The sequence below is a fragment of the Perna viridis genome, chromosome 5 (genome assembly GCF_037379345.1).
Source record: "Perna viridis isolate PV_CMFRI_1.1 ecotype Kerala chromosome 5, ASM3737934v1, whole genome shotgun sequence".
Lineage (NCBI taxonomy): Eukaryota > Metazoa > Mollusca > Bivalvia > Mytilida > Mytilidae > Perna > Perna viridis.
In genome coordinates this window covers 5,283,422-5,308,169 of record NC_142449.1, presented here as the reverse complement: position 1 = coordinate 5,308,169, position 24,748 = coordinate 5,283,422, and the positions used below count along the sequence as shown (strand labels likewise).

The window sequence follows — 24,748 nt, the reverse complement described above, 5'->3', positions numbered from 1 at the left end:
ACATTACAGTAATGGTTTAATATGTTGGTTATTTCTAATATGAGTTTTCATTTTCATAAAAATCATTATTGTATGAAAAATTGAAAAAGAAAGAAATGGTTTTTTTTCTCAAAAAGTATATTCTTAACAAGAAAATATAAGGACATTATAAAAATAAATTGTACATTATAGATTTTGTGCAGGCATGTAATGATGTTCCTCAAAGACTGTACAGGTATGTATTGTAATGCAATTAGGTACCTAACAAGCATCTCTACATGTAAGTATTGCAATGATGAACCTCAAAGACTTTACAGGTAAGTATTGCAATGATGTACCTCAGAGATTGTACAGGTGTGTAATGTGACGGTGTACCTGAGAGTGTACAGGTGTGTATTGTAATGCAATGAGGTACTTCAGAATCATCTGTACAGATATGTATTGCAATGACATACCTCTGAGACTGTACATGTAGGTACATTTGTCATGCAATGACGTACCTCAGAGACTGTACAGGTACGTAATGCAATGATGTACATCAGAAACTGTACAGTAAGGTATTGATATCATATGCGATACTTCTGACGCATCTGTACAAGTATGTATTGCAAATGATGTACCTCTGAGACTGTACAGGTATGTATTGAATGATGTACCTCAGAGACTGTACAGGTACGTATTGTAATGACATATCTCAGAGACTGTACAGGTATGTATTGCAATGATGTACTTCATAGAAAGCATTTAAATATCTATGTTCAAAAGTAAGTACTTCAGAGGCATTATCTACATAAAAAATAGGATCTTATGGAGAAATCAGCTGAACTTACCTCAGAGAAAGCTTCAGAACGGTTATGGACAACAATCCATCCCAACCTCCATCCTGGGACCAAGAATCTGATGAAAAAGATTGATTTAGTAATTACATTTATCTTATGAGTTCTTAAAGGAAAATGAAAAAAAAAAAATGAATGAATGTTCAAAGTGCATCCCCAAATGTCTTCTCATGTTAGTGCTTATTTGTTCACCAAGATTTACTTGTGGAAACAGCTGACAGTGTATTTCTCACCAGAAGCTAAATGTAAATTATACTGTTTTATATCAAGAGTAATGCCTACATGTCTAAATATCTTCCTGTTTTGACAAAAGCCAGAATGGTCACAATGACAGGGGTTATTAAAACAAGACCATTCACTCACAAACCTGACAGAAGTCCTTTTATCCTTTTGTTTTTTTTATGAAATGTCTGATTTAACTCATTGATTAATTCTGGAAAAAACTGTGTTTAAGCCTTTTAATTCCAATCTGAAACCATCTGATCTGTTTTTATCTTTTTTTTCTTTGAGACTTTTATTCAATGAAACTGATAAAACATATTCTTATTTGACCTTTGGACCTTCTCACCTTGAAACAAACTTGATTACCAGCTTCACAAACAAATAATCACTCTTCTAAAGAAACACAGTCATAATGCAGTCTGCCAACCAGTTACCACAGCAATAATAGAATTATAGCTTGATATATATTGATATATAACTGAATACTTAGATTAATACATGGCCTTTTTAATATTGCCCTTGTTTTCATCTTAAGATCTTGATATTGGCCCTGAGGTTTGTAGCAAAAAGGACAATATCAATTGAGGGATGATAACAAAGACAATATTAAAAAGGCCCTGTATCAATCTGTTTATCATATATTTTAATACTAGTAATAAATTGTTTATTAAAAAGAAAGGAAAAATCATAAAGGAATAGTGGATAAAATGTGTGGTCTATTCTGTTGATTTTTTATGTTATTGTTGCATTCAAGTTTTCTCCATGCTAATAGCAGCACCCCTCTCCATTAAATCCGCAGACGATTGCTTATCAGCAACTGATTTTCCAATGTTCTTACTGCTTGATATTTTTAATCCTGTGCTACTGCAGGAACACAAAAATAAAATCCCTAATTTCAACTGACAAACTTTCATCATATTGACTGTGACATTGCCATTTGACATGATGACATTTCGAACAGTTGTGCAGATGTGACGTCAGTAAAGCTTATGAGAGATCTGATAACATGTTATTGCCTTAGTGGCAGATAACATACAGAAAACGACGTTTTTTATTACATATGCAAATTCAATTTTATTTCAATAAAATATGTGATAATATCTATTATCAACTAAAGCTTTATAATATTTGGACTCTTTAAATAAAATGCCTTGCAAAGAGAAGCTTGATACATCAGCAGAGATTAATTTAACCTTAAACTCTTTGGACAATTAAAGTCACAACTTGAAAGCTTGTTACAGCTTTAAATTTGGCTTGCTATCAAATTTCAAAACAGCACTTCAGTTTCTGAAAAGAATTAAAATTTGCAAAGGACTATAAAATTTGCAATTAGACAAATGAATAACGAAATTTTTTTGGCCCTAAATCCTCCACAGCTAGGAACCCCCTAAAATCACTTAAAATTGTTCTTTTGTCATATGGAAGATTGTAAAATATTTTCATAAAGTTCCATAAACTGTAAGTCAAGCTATTTTCCAGAATGCAAAAAATGCTTCTTGGCCCTTTTCAGCACCTACTGACCATTGTGTTAAGGAACCTTGTCGTACATTTGATATAGGTCTATACTTATAATTAAGTTATTTTAATTTGAACAAGCATTTTTTGAACTCAAATTCCTAGATCTATTACCTTCAAATCCAATACCAACCTTCCTTTTGAGGTATGGAACTTGGTTGTAATTTTTTTCAAGATCCACTAACTAAATTAAGTTAATGCATGAAAGCCAAATTTCTAAGGACAGTAACAACAACACTATACAACTGCAAAAAAATTACTGTAATTATTGACAACAAGGTATTGTTTGAATTTTCAATTACATCTTGAATTTAGAAAAACATTAATAAGATAGTTGGTAAAACTCACCCACACAAGGGTGTTAGTCACTGTATACCAGAAGGAAAGAAAGACTAACTTCTTTAGTCATGATGGCATGACTAACTCCATTTGTAGTTGTGATTTATATGAAATAATTCTTAATTGTTTTCTTAAATCAAAATATTTTCTAATTCAGATTATACCTTGTTTTCATTAAAAAGAATGAATATATGATTCCAAGTAAAATTTCTTCACGATATTAGTTTTGCTGTTTGTATGACATAGATTATGCTTAGAATTACACAAACTTTCTTACAGGAGTATGATTTGGTCAATGAATAGGACTGGTTACCTTAAACATAGGTCAATACTATCCATATTAACATCTTTGATCTGGTTCGTTAAAGAATTGGTCACATGATCTTTTCCCGTTTTTGTGTCGACTATTGATAATTAAGTCACATGGTGTGGTCTATCTTTGGCAAGAAACTCCCATGGAAATTCCCTAGAGGGAATTACATGTTTCTAATCATATATAATATAGCCATACAATGTGTGTTACTATATTTGAAAAGTTAAATCATCCTTTGGCAAATCTTCTGGTTACCTTTCCATTTTCTTGTAGACAAACTACAAACACCAACAAGGGCAGTATAAAATAGTATATTACCTTTCAAGTTTTTAACGTATCAGACAAAGAATAGATTAAATCTTACCTTTTAGTAAGACCACTGCAGGATAGAACTGGTACTGTTTTAGATACAGATGCTATGGAATGGTACTTGAAGTCAGAGAAGACCTGTAAATTTTAAATATAAATTAAAGATAGTAGACAGAGACTAAACATTAGGCCAGTATAGAAATGATTATAAGTTTTGTTTAAATTGGTACATGTACTGGCTATTATTACACACAAAAATAACAATAACAAAAAATATGTCACCACTGTTCTAAAGTATAAAACTTTTAATTCAAGAATAATCATTTATCCAGAAAATGTTGCACTATAACAAACTGTCATTTTTTCTTGTTGACATTTCAAGAAGTAGATTAAAGTCATCAGAAAAGATGAATTTTAGAATTAATGAAATTATAAATGAATTCCTATATTTATAAAATGAAAGAAAACAATAGCTGAATCATGTTACTTTCTCCCATAGCACTTGCAGCAAACTTAGTGGAGTCTACTTCAACTTGTAAAGAACAAGTCACCTATTGGCATCATTATATTGTTAGGTTTTGAAGCATATAATTATTCCACGTTTCTATCACAAATTCATTAATTTAATGTCAAATATTAATTCCAGAGGCTCCCAAAAGCCTACATCACTGAACTGGTTCACTTTTTGCTTTTCAAGGGCAACAACTCTAACAAGGTGTTGTCTTACACATCTTTCCATCAATTGAATTTTTTTTCTTTCTTTTATTTGTTTTCAAGATGTATGCTTAAAACTCCTGAAAGCAATTTTTTTAACTTTCAAGGGCAACAACTCTAACAAGGAGTTTTTCTTGCACATCTTTTCATCAACTGAAATTTTTTTCCTTTCTTTTATTTGTTTTCAAGATGTATGCTTAAAACTGCTGAAAGCATATTTTTTTTAACTTTCAAGGGCAATAACTCTAAAAGGAAACATCCTACAACTTTCATTTGTAGGCTTTTGTTAGTCTTATTGTAAAGATTATTTCATCAACAGAAGTTATTTTTCTATCTACCATAAATTTCAAGATAATGGCTTAAAAACTGCAAAAACATCATTATTTGCCTTTCATGGGCAATAACTCTAACAAGTACATCTTTAACCCAATGGAGACCTTTGTAGAGCTCTTCAAGCTGAGGAAGAGTCATTTGCTTGTTTAAGAAATGTTAAGATTAATATGTGTGGGTATATCTCACCCTTTGTTTTAACGGTACTATTCTACAAAAAGCATGGAAAGCTTGATACTCACTCAATAAGTTACCTAAACCATTGAATAGGCTCATTTGTAAGGGATACTGTTATGATATTGTTATAAAATCATTAAGGATAGCATTTCTTTGGTATGAACATTGATTTGCTCATAGGATTTTCACATAGAAATCAAAACACTATATTTAAAAGCTATTTTTGGCATGACGTTGGTTGTGTCCTTATTGTATGACTTATGATGTACAACGATTCTCAACCCCCATGGGAAGAACTGGGACTGATTTTACATATTTCGAGTTGAGTTTTTGTCTTTGTAGTGGTCATATTGGTATATTGTACAAGTGAATGAATATTTGATTTGGGATTTCTGAGATTGATTTTGAGGTAGCTATTATTTACTTTTATCTTTTCTTTACTTTCATTTCTTTACTATCGAGTGTTTATATGCGAGATTAGTATTTTTGAGTATTTTGAAGAAATAGTAGATCAGTAATTATTTTGATAGCAATGATACTTTCAATGTAATCTTATATTTTGAGCTAGTACTTTTTGATATTTAGTTTGTTTATTTAGCATATTGAGTCTACTCTGCATTTTAGTTTATTTTTACATTTTGTTACTATTTTCTTTACTTTTGACAGTTTAGCCAGTTTTGAAATAAATCTAGTATTATTCATGGAAAGTACACATATGCTTATACTTTATATTTTTAGGATATGGTACATTAATATTATACTAGTAGTATGTAGTTTTGATGTATAGATGGGAAACCTCATCCCATAGACAGATAATTGAGTGTTTTGTGTTTGTCTTGTAACTTTCGTATATTTTTGTATTGAGAGTAAAGCTATTTAGCTTTCTAGTTTCCATATTTGATATTTGGTATACCGAGAGTGCATATTAGAGTTACTCGTTATATTTGGTATGATACATTATTTTGAGTAGAATGGCTAAGCTGTGTGTTTAATTATTGTAATACAGGGACTCATTAGTTTTCTGTGTGTGACATGTCTATTTGTCTTTGTGTATTGTCTTATGTGATATTAAAATATATATTATGTAATTGCAGGATTGAACCTTCAAACATCTAATGAAGTATAAACATATAGAATCTGATATCTTGGTATTTACAATACCTATTACACTAGTAGTACTTAGTTTGTACATTTGTGTAATTTATATTCAGTTTCTTTATTTCCATTGTAACAAGGGACTCAGACCTTTCTGAACTGATTTTTAGGTGTGTTTAATTGTGTAATATTTTTCAACATTGGACAGATTTTAAAGGGGGAGGGTTCTGATAACGCCAAAGTACTTAAACCATGCCACATTTTTTTGCACCTGTCCCAAGTCAAGAATTTCTGGCCTCTGTATGTTTTGTTTCATTTTCACCTTCAGTTTATTTTTATATTACTTAAATATATAGGGGCAACTCTTTTGCTGTACCTGTGTATAATGATGTTTTGGGGTCAGCTGCAGCCTGTCCTGTGGTATGAGGGTTTCCTCGTTGTTCACTGAACACCAATGGGTGGCCTTCGGCGGACATTTTCATCCTGGTGGGGTTGTCGTCTCTTTGACATCTACACCTACTTATTCTCGTTATACTAAGAATTTAAGGTGTAAACTTTCTTAAACCTTTAAATACCTTATGAATCGGTCATGAATAATTTAATCTCTTAACTTAAGTCTGGCATTTCAGTGCTCCGGCAATGCTAGAGGTTGCCTGACATAATATTTCTCACTTGGTGCCATTTTAACCTCAAGCATTAGACATGCTTAACAAGTGTCTTTAATTTACATGAGGGAAGTTTAACCTACCAGCGATCAAGTAATAAAACAATATGAATCTTGTTAAATCCAAAGAAAACATTTTTAAGGTGACAGTTGTCAAAATGATAAGCCATTTTGAATAAGGTCATTATTTTTCCATAATACAAAATATTTTAGACAAACAAAGTTTAGTGGTTATTTTGTAGCATAATTGTTAACCAGATGTACCAATTCAATTAACCAGATATGTACCAATTAAATTAACCAGATGTATTAATTCAAAAAGACCAATGTGAAATTCATTTTAACTGCTTTTGCAAATGATTTCTACAATTGCTGGATTTTCTACTCAGGTCAGGTATACATTTTTCTTTAATTTGATAACCTTCTCACATGTGAAGGAAAGAAATGGTGTAATAAGCTTTGAAAGGGAAATTTTTTAGAATAATTCTGCCGATGTCGAAGTATGCTGGAACTTGCGGTTTGCAATACAGCACTCAGAAGTAAGAGGTGTGAGTATTGAGGAATGGAATGTTGAAAGAGTAGCATTCCGGATGTTTTGTTTTTGTTAGTGCAAAAAAACAAATGAAATTGTTCTGTGAAATTCTTCTGTCATAAGATACCTACATTTCACTTGTATTTTCAATGTGGTGCCTAAGCACTCATTTCAGTGTATGTTTTTCTCAATATAATTGAATAAAGGATATAGTTTGTTGTCAAGAGGTCATTCTTTCCTAATTTGTACACTTACAAAATGTTCGTATATTTCATCAGCAATAACTGGTAGTCTGTTTCTCTCTAAGACCTCCAGTATATCTTCTATATGTTGCCTGCTATAGACAGAACCACAGGGATTGGAAGGACTATTTACAATCACAGCAGCTGTTTTATCATCAATCTGAGATTCTAAATGCTTCAAATCTATCTCCCAAGATAAGTCAGGCTAAAAAAAATACTGGCATATGTACAATATTTAAATTCTCTTGTAAAGTTTAAAAAAAAACTAGTAGAGTTTAGTCGCTTGCTTTTCTAATTGAAGTGGATGAACTTAAAGAAAAGTGTCAGGTTATATGGCAAATAAAATTCTGGACAACTCACATGTATCTGGCATTGGATGGATCCATTTGCGTACAAGAGTCTTTGTCTCTATATTTCTGTGTACATTGACTATTGTATATTATAGCAGTTACTGATTTGTGGAGTCAAGCTTTATAAGGTGTCTGTACAACTCCCAAATAAATTATCAACAGCTCTTTTAAAATTGTAACTTCAAAGAATTGGTATGAGAAGTACAAAAATATGCATAAAACACCTTACACACACCAAGAGTTCATAGTGTTTGACTTTGATACCAAGAGATTCTGCAAGAGTCTTATAAATAGAAAATCCAGGTTTTGGGATAAGTATATTCTGTCCTTGACTGGCTAATACTGAAATGCACATGTCTAAGGCACTGGAACATCCATTTGTCAGTATTACATCCTAAAATATATGTGGTAATCAGAAAATGAAAATAGAATGGTTGTACACATGTTTTGGATAAACCAAAATTATTGGTTCTTCTCTACTACGTTACTCTCTGAAAGTTTCAACTAGGTAAGGAAATAATACTAAAATACTTGTTACAATTATACATAAATTCACCTATATATAATGAGATTGTCAACATGTTTACTCCTATACATGATTATGTAGAGTGGACCATCAACAAAAAACTCATTCATCAATCTTGATACCTGCCTTTTGAAAAAAACATCAAAAACAAAACAAACCAAATATTAGTACAAACTGTACATTCTGTAAAAATACAAACGTGAGATGATAAGAATGTAATGTCTATACATTCATTTAAGTCACTACACAGGGTCTTATGATCAAGATTCAGTCCAACAAAATCACCTACAGGAGACTGATTAGTTGAGTATCATATTGGTATTTGATACTCAGATAAAATGCAGGGTACAGCCTGATGCCACAACAGAGTGGGTGCAAGTATGGAGACACCAATTAAGCCTGATACAGCTGTATGTTTGGAGTTAACAAAATGTTTAACACAGGATATGAATTAGACCAGAAATTTGTAAAAATTGATGGAGTAGTTTCTAGGTAGTTCTAGGTTATTCAGCCCTCAAAATGAATTTGAACCAATACAATGACACTGCTTCAGATCCCCTGAATGAAAAAATCTACAACAATGAAAGATGGAACTGCAATGAAGAAAAGAAAGCTACTTCGTTTAGATATGGTTTTATGGAGCAAACCAAAGAAGCTGAAATTGTTAAAATTGGAAGTAAACGTACGGTAAAAAAAAGAACAGTATTCTGGATTTGAAAATGTGGACTTCCTCTTTAAATTAGATCAAGTCTGTAAGTTACAGTGTATACTGTACTTACATTAGCAGTAACTGGTGCACTGGGTACAGATGTATAGTCAGCTACAGCCTTTCTGGATTCTTCATACCCTGAAATAATTACTTGACATGTCAGAAAAAGGTTGGAGTAAGGCCCCTAGATATACAGAAAGAAAGAAAGGTTCAGCCAACCAAAATGTAAGGCCCTAGATATACAGAAAGAAAGAAAGGTTCAGCCAACCAAAATGCTATTAAAACTATGATGCATGTAGATAAACAGTAGTGATAAATTGGTGTCACGACCCTTGGCAATTTTTTATGTGCAAGCAAATACTTTGATGTACTAATTTTACATGTAAATAATGACATATACATTTCTAGTTAACATTTTATGAGTATATTTACTTTGATGAACAACAAGAGGAATGTTAACATTTCAACTTATTCACAAAATTTCAGTTATATTTAATTTGTTTGTTCATATCTAACGAATGTTGATTCGATCAACAAAGGAAGTTAATAAAACCAAGGATGTTCTAGATCTATTTCTTAAATGATTGAAACATCTCAATATAAATGTGTTGCTTCAAAGCACTGAGACCATAACTGAGCAGTTTTTGATTGGTGGTAGATATACCTGAGTTCCGAGGAAAAAAATACATATATTTAAAAAAAAAACAAGAGATATGGGGTGAAATGATTTCTTATTTTGGCAATTAAGCTACGACAAATCAAAACTAGAAACAGATTTCCTAGAAAGCCTAAAGGTACTGTTTGAGAGCAGACATTTATAAAGGACACAACCTTACCTATAAAGGGGCACAACCTTACATATAGAGGGGCACAACCATACCTTTAGAGGGACACAACCTTACCTATAAAGGGGCACAACCTTACCTACAGAGGGACACAACCTTCACTATAAAGGGGAGAATTATATCTATAAAGGGACACAACCTTATCTGTAAAGGGGCACAACCTTACCTTTAGAGGGACACAATCTTACCTATAGAGGGGCATAACCTTATCTATAGAGGGGCACAGTCTTACCTATAAAGAGGCACATCCTCACCTATAGAGGGGCACAACCTTACCAATAGAGGGATTGTATCCGTTATATTTGTGAGATCGAATTTTATCAATAATTGCATCATCCATTTCTTCTGGACATGGGAGGTTACCAAATACTGTTGGATCACCTGTAGTAAAAAAATCAAAGACAGAAAGATTTCAAAGTTGCTAATGTGAAAAATACTACAAAATAAAAAAAAATATGGCCACAAGTGAAAAATAGTTTACCAATGCTTTTTTGTATGGTTAAAAAATGCAATGCTAAAATGTAAACAATATAAAAATCCAGTTTTTACATATATGTTGAATATTTCACAAAATAACATTGTAAATGATACCCAGCATTCAACCTAAATTTCAAATTCCTATCCATTCCATGTTTTGAGCAACCGTACTTAGAAGTAAGGTTCTCCTAACTAACTTGTGTTGAAGTATTTAAAACTTGACTATCTTCAACAATCATTGACAAACTTAGTCTGCTTAAAGGTAAATGGCACAAATTGATCTGACCAAGGAGTTAAATACAGAAGGATTCGCATCTTGTAATTTATTGCAATATCTCACGTGGCAAGATTTCGGAATACTCGACACAGCTACTTGCCACCTATACTGCTATTGAAGTCAAAATTAGGTCATATAAAACATTGATATCACAAAAGCAGGGAAAGCTATAGCTATAAACATCCTTATATAAACACTCAGACCATTTTTTGTTTGTTAAAAACAAATTTTAAGATGATCGTTCGGATTTTGAAGGAGTTGGAATTTCAATTTTGGAGGGAATACCTTTCTCGGGGGAATGACTCCAGCCGCCATATTTAATATCAACAGTTGGTCAAATAAAAACAGGGCAAACTCAGCATCAATGAAATGCATCATGGGTAGTTTTGCTGTACATCGCCTCACACAACATATTTATTATCAGGCTATGTAAAATTGCGTGAGATTCCAATCCTTGATATATAGAAAACCTGGAACTGTCCATCAAAATTGAACATGTAAATACTTCGTAAACATAATTGTTACATGTAACTGGTTGTCAAACATCTATCTAATGTTTACCTAAGATCATGATGCAATATATATATATATATATATATATGGAAGGAATTTTATTTGTGTTTATAAAAAATTAAATAAAATTGAAATGTATTGCATTCTTTAAAGTATTTTATTATTTCATGGTGTACAAGCTGTAACATTGTTCAGCTTAAATCAATAAATTGAAGCCAGTGTACATTTCTATCAGGAATTTTGTCATTCGATTTGTGCCATTAAATTAAGCTTACCTATAGATAAAGCAATCATCTGTTTCTTTGGATGTGGTGTAATCTTCATTCCATCAACTATACTCCTGATAGGATTGAATGCATTTTGTGCCATCTCAGATATTGGTACTGGATGCCAGTTCTTTAGACGTTTTACTGAAGGTTCCATTTCTGTCAGTATAGTATTCTAAAGTAAGGAATAACAATATCGTAAGTCTTCATGTACTATATACCTGAGGACTATGTCTACAATTTACCTGAACCTATATATATGTAACTCCTAAAAATGTCAGCTGACTAGCTGCTCTTGTTGAACTTTTTTTCATATTATTTTAGGTGAATGTCAAAGTATCAAATCATGCTACATGGTAAATTTGCCAGATTTGTTCCTACTGGTACTTTCTGAAAATAAATAAAATATGAAATTTGCGAAAAAGCACTTTTAAAACAGTATCCTACTTGCCAGATACAAAGTGGTGTTGAATGTTGATCCACCACTAATCATTTTTCATGAAGTTTTGCAATACCCAACGAGAAAGGTTCTAAGGTAGAATTGAAAAAAAAAACAAACAAACAAACAAAGATGAAGATAATATATTTTTTAATGATTTCTGGATTTTATTTGTGACATCTAAAACCACAGATACACAGATATGAGGATTTTCTATCATCATTTTTTCTTCATAAATTTATAGATAAGAGTCTAATATTCCTCTACCTCAAGTCCATTTACATTAAACAACCACACCCCTAAAGTGATACCACATAAAAGGGTTTCTTTTGTAAATGCAAGGTTGGCAATATGATAAATTGTCCATAACAATAAGACTTTATGGAGATAATTTGGAATCAATTTTTCATTAATCCATGTTTCAAATATTATTGAGTTCATCTCAGTGTGATAATCATGTCTGTTAGCCCTAATTTCCTTAAAAACTGGTTCAAGAACACTTCTTTATATCCTGCATATGAGACAACAAAACCTTGCCCTCTGCCCATAGGGAACTTCCTATTTTTGTCAAATTCAATGTTTGCCATTTGTAGGTTGCAGTTGGATTCATCTTAACCCAGGAGCAATGATGTGTTCTTTTGACATAATCATAAAAAAATTAAAAGCAGCACCTCTGTTAGATTCTGCTTTAAAATAGTTCAAAATGTGTAGAATAATTTCCCTATTTTCTTTTAAAATACTAGTGGGGGGGGGGGCTTTTTTTTATCCTTTCAAAAACATGTTTAAGTGAATCAAAAATGGAAAAATGGCCACTTGAATTTCACTAATTTTTTCTTCAAATTTGAATACAAAATCCAAACGATGGATTGACTACAAAACAAACACAACACAGTTTACTGGATTATTTATCTATACCCACACTGCTTAACAGAAAAGCATTTCATCATCCCAGAATTCACTCATAGAAAGCATGGAAAGCAAGTGATGTCTTTAAGTGATCAGAGGTCATTGTTTCCTTATTACTGAAATGTTAACATATTTTATTTTATAATAATAAATTCTGAACAATGCAATATTTTTATATACATGTTGTCATGATCTTAATTTTTCCAATTTTCTTTTGCATAAAAATGTTATAAAGGAAATTAGAAAAAGATAGGCTCACATAAAGAAAACAGGTTTTGATTCTGTAATTATATTTAAAAAGTTATATAGCTTTGTTGTGGCTTATTTTTATTTGCATCAGCTGAGGGTCACATTATCCAGTAATTTTTTTAACAATAAGCCTTATGGCAAACTCATTTAATAATTGAGTTAAAATTTTGAAAATAAATCTCTGAGTGTCTGAATTTAGAACTCAAACAGACTTTAATAGAATTTAAAATTTCATTTAACATTAAAAGGTGGCAATGATATGTCTGGGATTTTTTTCAAAAAAAATATTAATTCAATTTTGATTAAAAAAAATAAAAATATTTTGAAAAGAGCTGAAAAAAATAAAATAATTCAGAATTTTCAAAACAAAAAAATAAAATGTTTTGAAAAATCTGAATAAAAAGAAGAGGAGGAAGAAGAAAATGAAAAAGAAGATGAAGAAGAAGAAGTGTGTTCAGTGCATTAATTACAGTTAATAAATTTACCATGCGTTAACTTTTTTTAGTTTATTTTATAGGGATCCATGTTACTCATGTTTTTTAGTTCTTTGTTGATTTTAGTTTTTTGTGTGCTTTATATGCATTTGTGTATATGCATGTTGGTTGCTTTATCTAATTTGCAGGCTACCGTTTATTGAAGATATATAGGTCGTCTTAGGCTGTTGATTTTCCATTCCTGGTTGAGTGGTTGTCTCCTTGACATATTCCCAATTTCCATTTTTTTTATACCTTGGATTTGTAATCTCTTGATTATTTTCTATTTTTTTTTTTTTGCACATAGCCTTTGTAATATACTGAATTATTGTATCATAGATTTAATGATTGGAAATGAACTGAACACAAAACTGAAAGAAATACATAACACTTTAATATTTCAAAAGAAAAAACAAAAAAGTAGATCACAACATGTGATTTTGATTAGAAATGAAGGAAAATATTGTAAATGTCTAAAACATAGTCTTCCAAGCAATGCGAGACAATGGCGGAACATAAACATTTTTTTTAACATTTTCTTTATCTGTTGGTTTTTTTACTAGAAAGCGGGAAATATTGTCTGTTTGAACTTTGTTTTGTTTTTCTGATCTACCACATTTTAAAACTGCTCGAGCTTTCCTCTTCTCTACTTTTTTCTTGTTTTTTTTGTGTTTTTCTTACAATCCCCATTTCTCTAACTGAAACGCCAGACCTTTCAGTGATTTTTTCTTCATAATTATATGTTCAGCTTTATTATCTTAAAAAGTTAAGTTTAGCTAAGATGATTGTCACGTAGCTTTTACCTATGTTTTATTAATATCACTTTATACTCATTCATGTATACATATATTATGGTGTAATTTGCATTATAGAACTATTATTATTGACACAAAAAATCTCTAGGGATCATTTGTTGTCACTGTTCAAACCTGATATTCTCTGAAACAAAACAAAAATAATGCAAAAAGATGTTTGAGTATGTATTTACGTATGATTTTTTCAGGTATTCCTTGCTTGTGATAACATACGGAAATGGAGGACATTTTAATTGCAACATGAAAATTCAAGGATCTTGGTACATGTATCTCTATGATGGTCTAAGGGAGTACCATAGTGCAGGAACTGGCCTACAGAAACTATGCTCACCAAAACCAAGAAAAGGCTATAGACAAAATTATGTTTTATATTACCGTAATAAAATATCACCTTGAACCATGTGCTTTATAATATGCATTTTTCCTATAAGCATACGCTGGGATATTGCTCTTGCAGAGATCAAATAGCATACATTTCAGGAAATTAAAAAAAAAAAAAAATATTTGCTGAAAGGGTAAAAAAAAAATCCAATTTTATTTTGGTCTGAAAAAAAAAATATTTTGAAATTAAGAAATCCAAGGCACCCCCCCCCCCACCCCACCATAAGAAAATGGTTCGTGCCTTAAAGTACTTTCACAGTATTCCATACACAGGATCTTGTCCAGGAATTCCAAGAAAAAGTTGATCAGAATCATAAAAGATCAGACAACTATATCCTGTTTACTGACATCATTAACCTTTAACCTTGATAAAGCATGTTAACAAAAATAGACATGTACTCAACAACATCCTAACAAAGCACTTTAGGTTTACAAGTAAAATAAGTTCTGTCCAGAAACTGATTAAATTGAATTTGACCCTATCCTGTCACAATAAACCAGCAATTCTATACTTTTGTTATTCTGATACAACAATTACACAACATTATTGGTTCATAAATAGCTTTTTTCAAGGTGATAAATTATTCTATAAGGTCTTAATTAAAATGTTGTTGTTTTGCCCTTTACCTTATCAAAAATTAACAATAGGAAAAAGATAATCCTAGTAATTTAATGCTTTGTATTTGTCATCTCATTATGTTTGCTCATTGACTAGAACAAACCTGTGCAGTCTAAAAAGGAAAGGAACATTAACTTGGTGAGATACAAAGATATAGGATCTGTCCATAAAAAAATAATAAATATCTTGTCATTAACATGAATTATAAGTTCTATGTAATAAATAATCAATAATACTCAATAATAAATCAATCACCATGATCAATGGGTTTATGATATGGTGAATATGACCTAGATCTATTCTACATGCATGAGGGTCATAGTAAGGACAATAACATAGCATTTTTCCTATAGCATACATAAACCTTCCCCTTACCCGTGAGTTGGTATGGCAATATAAAGTTATAATTTTACCATTTACCAATAAAAAACAGGAAGCAGAATCCAATTAGTCAGGCAGGAGGGTAGGACCGTAACAAAACAATAGCCAATAAAAATACAGTGACATAAGTCAACTATGATATTGTTTGCCTTATATTTCCTCCAAAATAAGGCTGTTTCTCTTCAATAGGTTTCAAATTTTACCGAAATAAATTGAATAATGTCCAAAATAATACAATGTATAGTCAAAGTCCTGGATAAGGTTTAATACATGAAATATCTGTATGAAATAATCTCACATAATTTATTAATAAAAGAGAATGTTGTGAAAAAAAACCCCAGATATTTAATGGTAGGTAAAATATAATTGAGGATCTTATTTATTATAAATTTTCCAGATGTTACTTAAATCATATGCACTCCTACAATATGTAAAATCTGAACTATTGACAGTTACGAAGATCCATATGTTTTGACTATATATTTCTCATTGTTGAAATGATGTGAATGTGCAACATCTTGTGGGGAATTAGCATGGATCAATTCCTTGGCAAATTTATCCTATATCCTGGGCAAAACCATATCACTGTTGAAGAAATGAGGCACATTGAAAAATAATTGTAAAATTGATGTCTTTAAATTCTTAGTTTTCTTAATTTAAACAGCTTAGTGAGAAGAAGCATGTAAACAAATCATAACTTTAATTTTACTAACAATGAATATAAAAATTGGACATTGAGTGATACCCTACCACTTAATGGTGGCAAAATTTTTTTCACTTTTACTTCAACAAATTGTCTTGGAATACAATTTTATGGTCCACTCTCCTGAGGTACTGCTCCTATACCTCACTGTTTATTTTTAGACCATTAGGAATCACTGTCATAAAAACATTACTCTCCATATGACAACATTTACTAGATTTCAGTGGTAAGTTGACTTTCTGTTTACCAATGGAGACCAATAACACTTTGACAATGTCTAGTCTACTCAAATGTTTGAATGTCTAAGCTGCAATGTACTTTCATTCATTGAAGGATATTACTGATTATAAATTTTTTTTCACTTTCAGGCTGCAGATAAATTGACTTAATGTTGGGATAATAATGAGGTTGATTGGGAAACCATAAGCAGATATCATTTTTTATGGCCTAATATGTTTTTTCAAGCACCAATCATATTGAGACAGTTCAGTCTTACAACTAGTAAAGGACATTCAATAGTAACTAAATAAAAATAATCACTGACACCTTTTCTACAGTTTGCTTTTTTTTGTTTACATTGTACTTTAATGTTTGTTTGTAAATACCAAACTGTTTGAAAACTCTAAAGACTGCAACTGGCATGGGTTTAAGCTATTAGGACACTATTTCAAGAATTTGTGAAACAAACTCTTCCTAGAGAAGAGTTGACTACCATATTTATGGGCATACAAATCATACTGAACACAATTTTTTATGGGAGATAAACAAGGCACTTTTGATGCACAATTTGCACCCATTTTGAAAACACCAATTTAATAACAGCAATCAGTTACTTTTTGCTGACAACACAACCACAGAATATGATTAATTTCTGACAATATAATAATGTCAGTAATATAACACCAAATTAAGTTTTATAACAATCCTGAAAGTTGCCTGGAGAAATTGCAGTCAACACATGAGACCAAGTTGTGCTGAAAAAGTGCTTACATGTAAGTTCAGCAGCCATCATTTCTACATCTTTTGTTCAACATAAATTCCCAACAGTATGCATATCTCCATGTGATTACATTACATTCCACAAAGTTTCATAGTAATGCTGCTAACTGCTTAGAGAATAGTTCGAACAGAGGGAGGAACAAACACACAGATTGAAACCTATAATTCCCAAAACTTTGTTTACTGAGGTATAATTACTTTGCTAGCTAGTCAGCTAACTACATGTAGGTATTTTACTTGTAAAATACATGGTCTTATAACTATAACATTCATGTGTGTACCAAGTAAAAACTTACAACACACATGAATGTGCAAAACATCCTTCAATTGAATAGAAGTTGATCCATTGAAATTTCTATGAATACTGGACCAAATAAGGTTTAACTGTACCATAATCTACAAAAACCACTCCACACATCTGGTTCTAATTTTTAGAAAAGCCAATTTCAACTTGTATTGGCCAACAGTAAAGAAAAAGTTCTGCATAGACAGTTAATATGCCAAAGAAAGCTGACATGTTCTTGAAACCTCCACTACGATATGTATATTTCGTTCCCTAAGCAATAAACAATTGAATAAAATCTCAAATAAAGAGTTGATACAAATTAGTTTAAAGCATAGAGAATCTGGCTTTGTTCTCACATTCAAATATGCACATTAATATTTGGATAGCCATTTCCTTAATGTACATGTACACTACCATCAACCTAAAAATTTAATTTCTCCAATTTTCACAGTGGAGTCACCATTTTCCTCCACTGTGTCCCCACTAAGATAACTGAGATAAAATTGCTTCATTCCAACACTTTGTTGTATACATCTCAAATGCTTTTAAACTTTAAAAATCATTAAATATATTTTATCATGTAAAAAAATTAAACTACAACCATGTTATAAAATGGTGACTACATGGTAACTGTGTTAGGTGGAGGCATTGTGACCACTCACAAAGTATCCACTGTGAAGAGTGGAGAAATTAAAATTAGTCTTGAAAGAAGTGTAGTAAAAAGTTTACTTAAGATAACTTACAAAGGCTAAGTAGGAATATCTGTACTGAGGTCAACAGGATTTCTTCTTCCAAGAATAACCACTAATTCTTAAAAAAAAAAACAACAGAAAATTTTATATTTCGTCAATTCTTCACTACCTTATATTAATGGTAACTAAAGTAATTAACAAAAGAATTAACAAGATCTTTTATGTAACAAACAGGATGACATGTTAATTTCTTGTCACCTTTAACCTCCTACAAATATTTAATATATAATTTTAAACAATACTCATTGTTAATGAAAGTTTCTATTGTTGTTTCTTGGAAAAGACAGATTAGTTATCATAATAGGAAATGTCAAACCAATGAAATAATGGAAACCAAACAAATAATTAATATATTGTAAAAGTTCATCAATTTACAATAAAACACAACATGATTATGTATTAGCACCAAAGAAGTTCTTAAGTTTTAAAGGATTAAATGGTGTACAAACAAAATCTAAATGTAGTACATGTAGGATTAAGATGTACAAGTAGCAATCATTTAATTTGATGTAACAGTACATAATGTATGTCAGCATGAAGCATACAGAAAAAATAATTTGATCTCAGAACAAATACACAACCAAGACCAACACTTTAAAGGGATAGGTCTAAATGTACTATAACAAGATGCTCTATCCATGAAAAGCACACCAACATTTTTTTTTATATAATATCAGAAATGTAACCCCTTTCCATCTTATACCTTTTTTTTTAATTATAAGCCAAAAGCTGAAAGAACTGTCAATCTTAATGGAACCAAGCCGCAAAAAAGGGTGACATGTAAGAGCCCCTATCTCCTGTAAAATTTAAAACTAACTAAATGGTCACTAACAATCCTACAAACTTTGAACAAAAATTTAAGGGGAAATACTTGATTAATGATCATTATGATGTATCCATCAGCATCATGAAAACTGATTTATTCAACAGGGCATAGTTTAGCTTTCCTCGTTTGTCTACCCCGGACTTGACTTTTTATGAGTAACTCGGCAGGTGTTTCTAGAAAAGCAGAGGACGCTTACCCTACCGGTGCACCTGGTCCATGCTCCCAGTTTTTAGTGGAGTCCGAGTTGCTCATTTACTTTTGTTACTTTGTATGTATGATTTTAGTTACTTTATGTTCTTTGTTGTATGTGTCTGTTTTCCATGTCTGGTCTTTGTCCCTGGATTATATTCTTTTGATTACCGCTATGACCTTGGTTCCCTTGATTACTCTTAATGCAAGTTGAAATTTAATTTTGCTAGTAGAAATTATTTCCACTTGCCAAAATTTGCTAGTAGAATTCTATATGTCATGTATGAAAAGTCCAAAAATAACCCCAAAAACTTCAAATTTAGTGAGTGTAAATTTTCAGTACTTACTAAATTTAGCTTGTGGAAAAAAATATGAAATTCAATCCGTGGAAAATCTATTCAGTGGTTTCTGAGGAGTTGCGTCCACAAAGTGTTCTGATAGTAAACCAAAAAAAAATCAACCAAGTCCCATAACTCCTGTAAAATTTGTTGAATCAAAATATTGGTTACATACGATCAACTAGATATGGTGACTTACAACACTACACAGTTGGAACAAAATCTGTTCAGCAGCTCCTGAGGAGTTGCGTCCACAACATGTTCCTAAAGTAAACCAAGTTAAAAATCAACGAAGTCCCATAACTCCTGTAAAATTTCCTGAATCAAAATGGTGGTTATATATGATCAACTACATATGGGGATTACACACCCTACAAAGTTTGAACAAAATCCATACAGCGATCTCTGAGGTATTGTATATACAAGGTTTGGATTGATGAAAGCGCAGACACCAGTATTCTAAGTCCCCTTTCCCATTGAGGCAGGGAACAAAAAGGAATATTCATAACTCTTGCTGATGTATTTATACTCCTAAATAAACAAAATATTCATTTCTTTGCAATATCCAGTTTTTTTTTCATTTCTCCAACGTAGAACTTTGACCAATAGTCATGGTGAGCTAACTTAAGCCATTAAAAGACTTTGTTAACCCTTTTGCCAATAAAGAATAGGTTACATGAAAGTAATAAAGCTAATTCATTACTCATCCCATGAGCAAGTAAGGTCACTAGTTGATGTTCCTGAAAACATGTACATGGATGTGTAATTTCACAGAACATCATTTGTAGAAGTTCTCTTGAATTTGGTACTTTCATGAGACAACCAATTTCCTAAATGTTGCTACATGTACATTTGTACATATTGCTATTCTAAAACGCCTTGTGCTGTTATAGTGCGGTTGTATTAATGAATATGCATATAAATACTATGACAACTAAGCAAGAATCAATGGTTTTTAACATGTTTTTTCAAAATTTTAATATATTTGGTTTTCTGTTTTCAAAAGGTCCACAATGTGTAAAATGAATTTCTCATACCAAAAATCTAAGTCGTATCGTTAACCAGATGGACCAATTTCAAATTCTAAAAAATGAATGTAAAATTCAGTTTATCTGCTTTTGCAAAGGATTTCCAGGACTGCTGAATTTTCTAATCAGTAAATTATTTGTTTTTCTTCAGTTTAGTCACATTCTCCCAGTAGAGGGCAAAGAAACTGTATAAAAATAAGGACTTTTAAAGTAGATTTTCATAACTGTTCAATCTTTTTAATCCAAATGACTATGTATTCATCATTACATGATATAGTTGAACTTGTTCTGTGTTTGTAAGTCCTTTCTAAATAAAGTAAACAATGATAAATTAATAATATGACCCTTTTCATGATTTGCCACACATGCAGAAATTCCTGCTGCACAAGATACAGCTCAAGAAGAAAGTGCAAGATTTCAATCCTGTCTACTGAAAAATTCTTGATAAAAAGCTTTCAAAGGTAATTTTTTTACTATAATTAAAACTAGAAAAAATGTGCGCGATGCTCACTAAATTTATACCCATTCCCAAAAAATGATATACATACAGAAATCTTAATTGTAGGCTAGATACAGAACCAAAAAAAAAAAATAGAATGAAATAAAAATGGGGGAGGGGGGAATAAAAGTGACAATGAAATTCTGATATTTTTATCCTGGTTGGGTCATTGCATGTTATCAAAATATATTCTTCATATATTCAAAAGTGCTATGTACATGTGACCTTTGAAGTGTTTAAGGTTGAGTGAATGTCCTCAGTGGCTTCATGGTTTCTTGCTAATAACAGAAATTTTATTTAAATTAAAAAAATAAAAGGATAATCAATTGGAAACAGTGAAAAACAAAATATCACACTTGCCGAAGAATGCTAGATCGCACAAGTTTAATCCTCGAGCGTTTTTGGCACAAGTGATCATATTTTGGTTATTCACGATAACCAACTGATAATCCTATTTATTATATAGATTTTCTTCATAATTTATTGATATTTTCATCATCAAATACCAAAGTTGTGATGTTTGGTGGCAGAAAGTCCGAAAGTGAAATTACCTATTTATTTCACAGTGTGAATTACTGATATTTGATACACTGGGAACATTTAATAAAACACTGCTATCTGTATACATGTAATAATATGTCATATAAAGCTGTAATCTGTAAATAGCAATATCTTAAAAGCTTATCTAATCACTACACTACCAAACATATAATCATTCCTTCCAATGGGTGCTGAGAAATCTGTGATAAAAAATTTTCCAATATCGCACATGTGAAAATTCTAAAGACTAGTTGCTCAGAATACATGCAATAGATGACCTAGAAAACTGAAAAGGGGAGACACAGTATAAATCATCATGCTTAAGACATATACCAAAAATCTAACCAATCCTTCAAATAGGTGCTCACATGTAAAAAATTATGTTGCTAGGAAAACAGTAAGTAGATGATCTAGAAGGTGGGACAGCAGAGACACAATACAATTTATCATGCTCAAGCCATATACTTAAAATCTAATCATTCCTTTGAAAAAATTTCTAAGTCTCTTGGAAAACTGGTATTACATTGTAGATGACCTAGAAAGCCGGAAAGGGAAGACACAGTACAACTCATCATGCTTAAGCCATTTACTAAAAATCTAATCAATCATTCTAATGGGTGCTGAGAAATCTGCAACCAATTCATTGTACCCCAAATGTAAAAATTCTAAGTCGCTCAGAATACATGAAGTAGATGACCTAGAAAGCTGGAAAGGGGAAACACTGATCTAATCATCCTCTCCAGTAAAAGTCAAGAAATCTGTGACGAAAATATTTGTTAGGGACAAACTGACAGACAGCCATCATTAGGGGGTACTGTAAACATATTACTTTAGCAGACAAGATTATTTTTGGGTTCCAAAAAACTGATAAGCGGTATATACAAGTATTGTTAAAATAGCAGAATTAAGTACATCATGGAAATTAGATGTTTACAGTATGAAAATGTCAGAATATGGGGTCAATTGAAACTACTCGGCCATTTCAGACACTCTAAAAAGTAACCTGGGATGCAGAAAGGAGAATTCTACTTGAAAAATTTGCCAGAATTGTAGTCATATGTGACTCAAAGTAGTTCTATCCACCAGTTTGCCCTAAAAAAAAATGGTTAGATACATGTATCACAAGAAAAAATGAATAATAACTCAGTCAAGAATTTTGGCGCAAAGCAAAGTAATGGTAAAAATTTTAACCAGTATAACTATAATTTTAGAATCCAATCTGTCAGTCAAAATTCTGGACAGATTCTTCTGCCTAGAGCCTCCGAGGTTTTTCTTCAGTGTAACTAGAAATGTTCTGAAAAGAGAATCTAACTGCATACATTCAAGGAGTAGTATGAGTATGGGTTATAGCGAGCACAAAGAAAGCGCAACAGCAACGTGTATAAACAGGAAGATAGCATTCTTAAGATGGTTCCAAGTTATAGCTATGAGCTGAACTGGAATATGTTCAGTATTCAGCAGAAACAGCCATCAAATAGAAGTTTTATGGCAAGAAAATCAGAAATTTACTCATCTGGATCAATAAACATAAATAGATAATGACTAATATTTGTCATTGAAAATATAGTTGTTTTCAATGCATTCCTTTAATTTTTTCCTGCTTCGTGAAATATTCATAGAAAAGTTCGGGGAAAGGTTGCATGCACTGACAAGTTTACATATGCGTCCCTCTTTGTTGTTCCGCTTGCAGTTCATGCCTTGCTACTATTATTATTTGATATCTATATGTTTTTCGTAATGGCTCTGATTCTGACTGAGGCTTATGATGATTTAATGATACATGAATACTACTGTGTAATGTGTAATTATTTACTTGATCACATCATTGTACTTGATTTATTTGCTCCTTAAAGGCCCTGTGATAGGTATGGGTTATACATTATACAAATAGGATATATAGGCACTTGTTCTGATAACGATAGTGTTATGACTGATCGCTCAACCTTGTCTTCAAATTCGAGGAAAAACAAAGAGCAGAAAACTGACACTAACAGCAAAGATTTGAAGAAAATAAAACCGGTATATGATCCTATAAATATAACAAAAAAGAATGTAAATAAGGATGTGTTTACTGTTCTGATTTCTAGCAAACAGACATACGATAACATCTATGAAAGCACTGACTGTGTGAATAATTCAGACAAAACAAATGATAGAAAGAAATTATCTGAAGATGAAATGGATATTAAAACTGTCAATCACAGTGATGATACAAGTAAAACAAAGGATCAAGACACTTTTGTACGTGTTAATTGACATGATAATATATCAATAGATGAAGATAAAAGTGAAACGACAAACGAGTTTACAGTAAACAAAACAAATGCACTTGTCAAAATAGATGATACTCAACATGCACTTTATGAATCAAAATTTAAAATGACTTCCAAAAAGAAGGAGGAATGGCCCTAAACAACAGACATTTAACAACTAATAGAACTCCACAATATTCATTTATCAAAAAAGTCTATTTGAACAAAAATAGACAAAATGTGTCACTTGCCAGACAAAAACAAGAAATGGGGGTTCACTAGGAGAATAAGTGATTACCCATCCTCATTCATGGATACTTTCCTCTGTCACTGAAGGTCATGATCATCAAACACACATGCCATGGTGACTTTGAGTGAAGTTCCCTATTTATGAGACAAGTTAAGGCAAAATGACATGTGTCCTACATATAAACAAGTAAAATATTAAGATATAAGAACTTACCACAAGTAATAAACTGTAAAATTAATCATTACTTACATAACATGGAAAATTTTGCGCCGTTGTTTACCAACACTATAAACACCTTAGCTCTAACCTTCACCTTTTGTTAAAGTTAGCGATTTAATTGGTCGAAATTGTGGGCAGGTCTGACTGTTACTATTTCAACAACTGGGACCAGTTTCCCACAAAAAAAAAAAAAAAAAAAAAAAAGATAGATATGAGACACCTCGGCCAACGAAAACATCGGCCTAGGACAACTCGGACCATTGTCGAGACAAACAGATAGCATGGATAATCTAACATAAAAGAGATAAAAATAATTAAATTTGATACTTGATGAAATATCAAAATATCAACTCGGCCCATCCTTAAAAATACAA

The 24,748-nt window shown here is 31.5% G+C and overlaps 1 protein-coding gene across 4 annotated transcripts in view; it reads right to left on the bottom strand.

The window, feature by feature from the left end:
- Positions 1–24,519, bottom strand: part of LOC148615709 (tyrosine aminotransferase-like) — a 31,258-nt gene extending 6,739 nt beyond the window's left edge. The window contains exons 1-9 of one of the 4 annotated variants that reach the window (XM_088582221.1): positions 24,405–24,519; positions 18,225–18,291; positions 11,240–11,405; positions 9,974–10,078; positions 8,923–8,990; positions 7,853–8,011; positions 7,281–7,472; positions 3,569–3,651; positions 810–876 (exon numbers count right to left, since the gene is read on the bottom strand). In XM_088582221.1, the coding sequence (XP_088438347.1) occupies positions 810–876; positions 3,569–3,651; positions 7,281–7,472; positions 7,853–8,011; positions 8,923–8,990; positions 9,974–10,078; positions 11,240–11,387 (822 nt within the window). In that variant the 5' untranslated portion in view covers positions 11,388–11,405; positions 18,225–18,291; positions 24,405–24,519. Of the gene's footprint in view, positions 1–809; positions 877–3,568; positions 3,652–7,280; positions 7,473–7,852; positions 8,012–8,922; positions 8,991–9,973; positions 10,079–11,239; positions 11,406–18,224; positions 18,292–19,595; positions 19,725–19,785; positions 19,805–24,368 lie in introns of those variants that run through there. The other 3 variants (XM_088582222.1, XM_088582225.1, XM_088582223.1) reach the window with 3 other exon arrangements.
- Between the last annotated feature and the right edge of the window lie 229 nt (positions 24,520–24,748).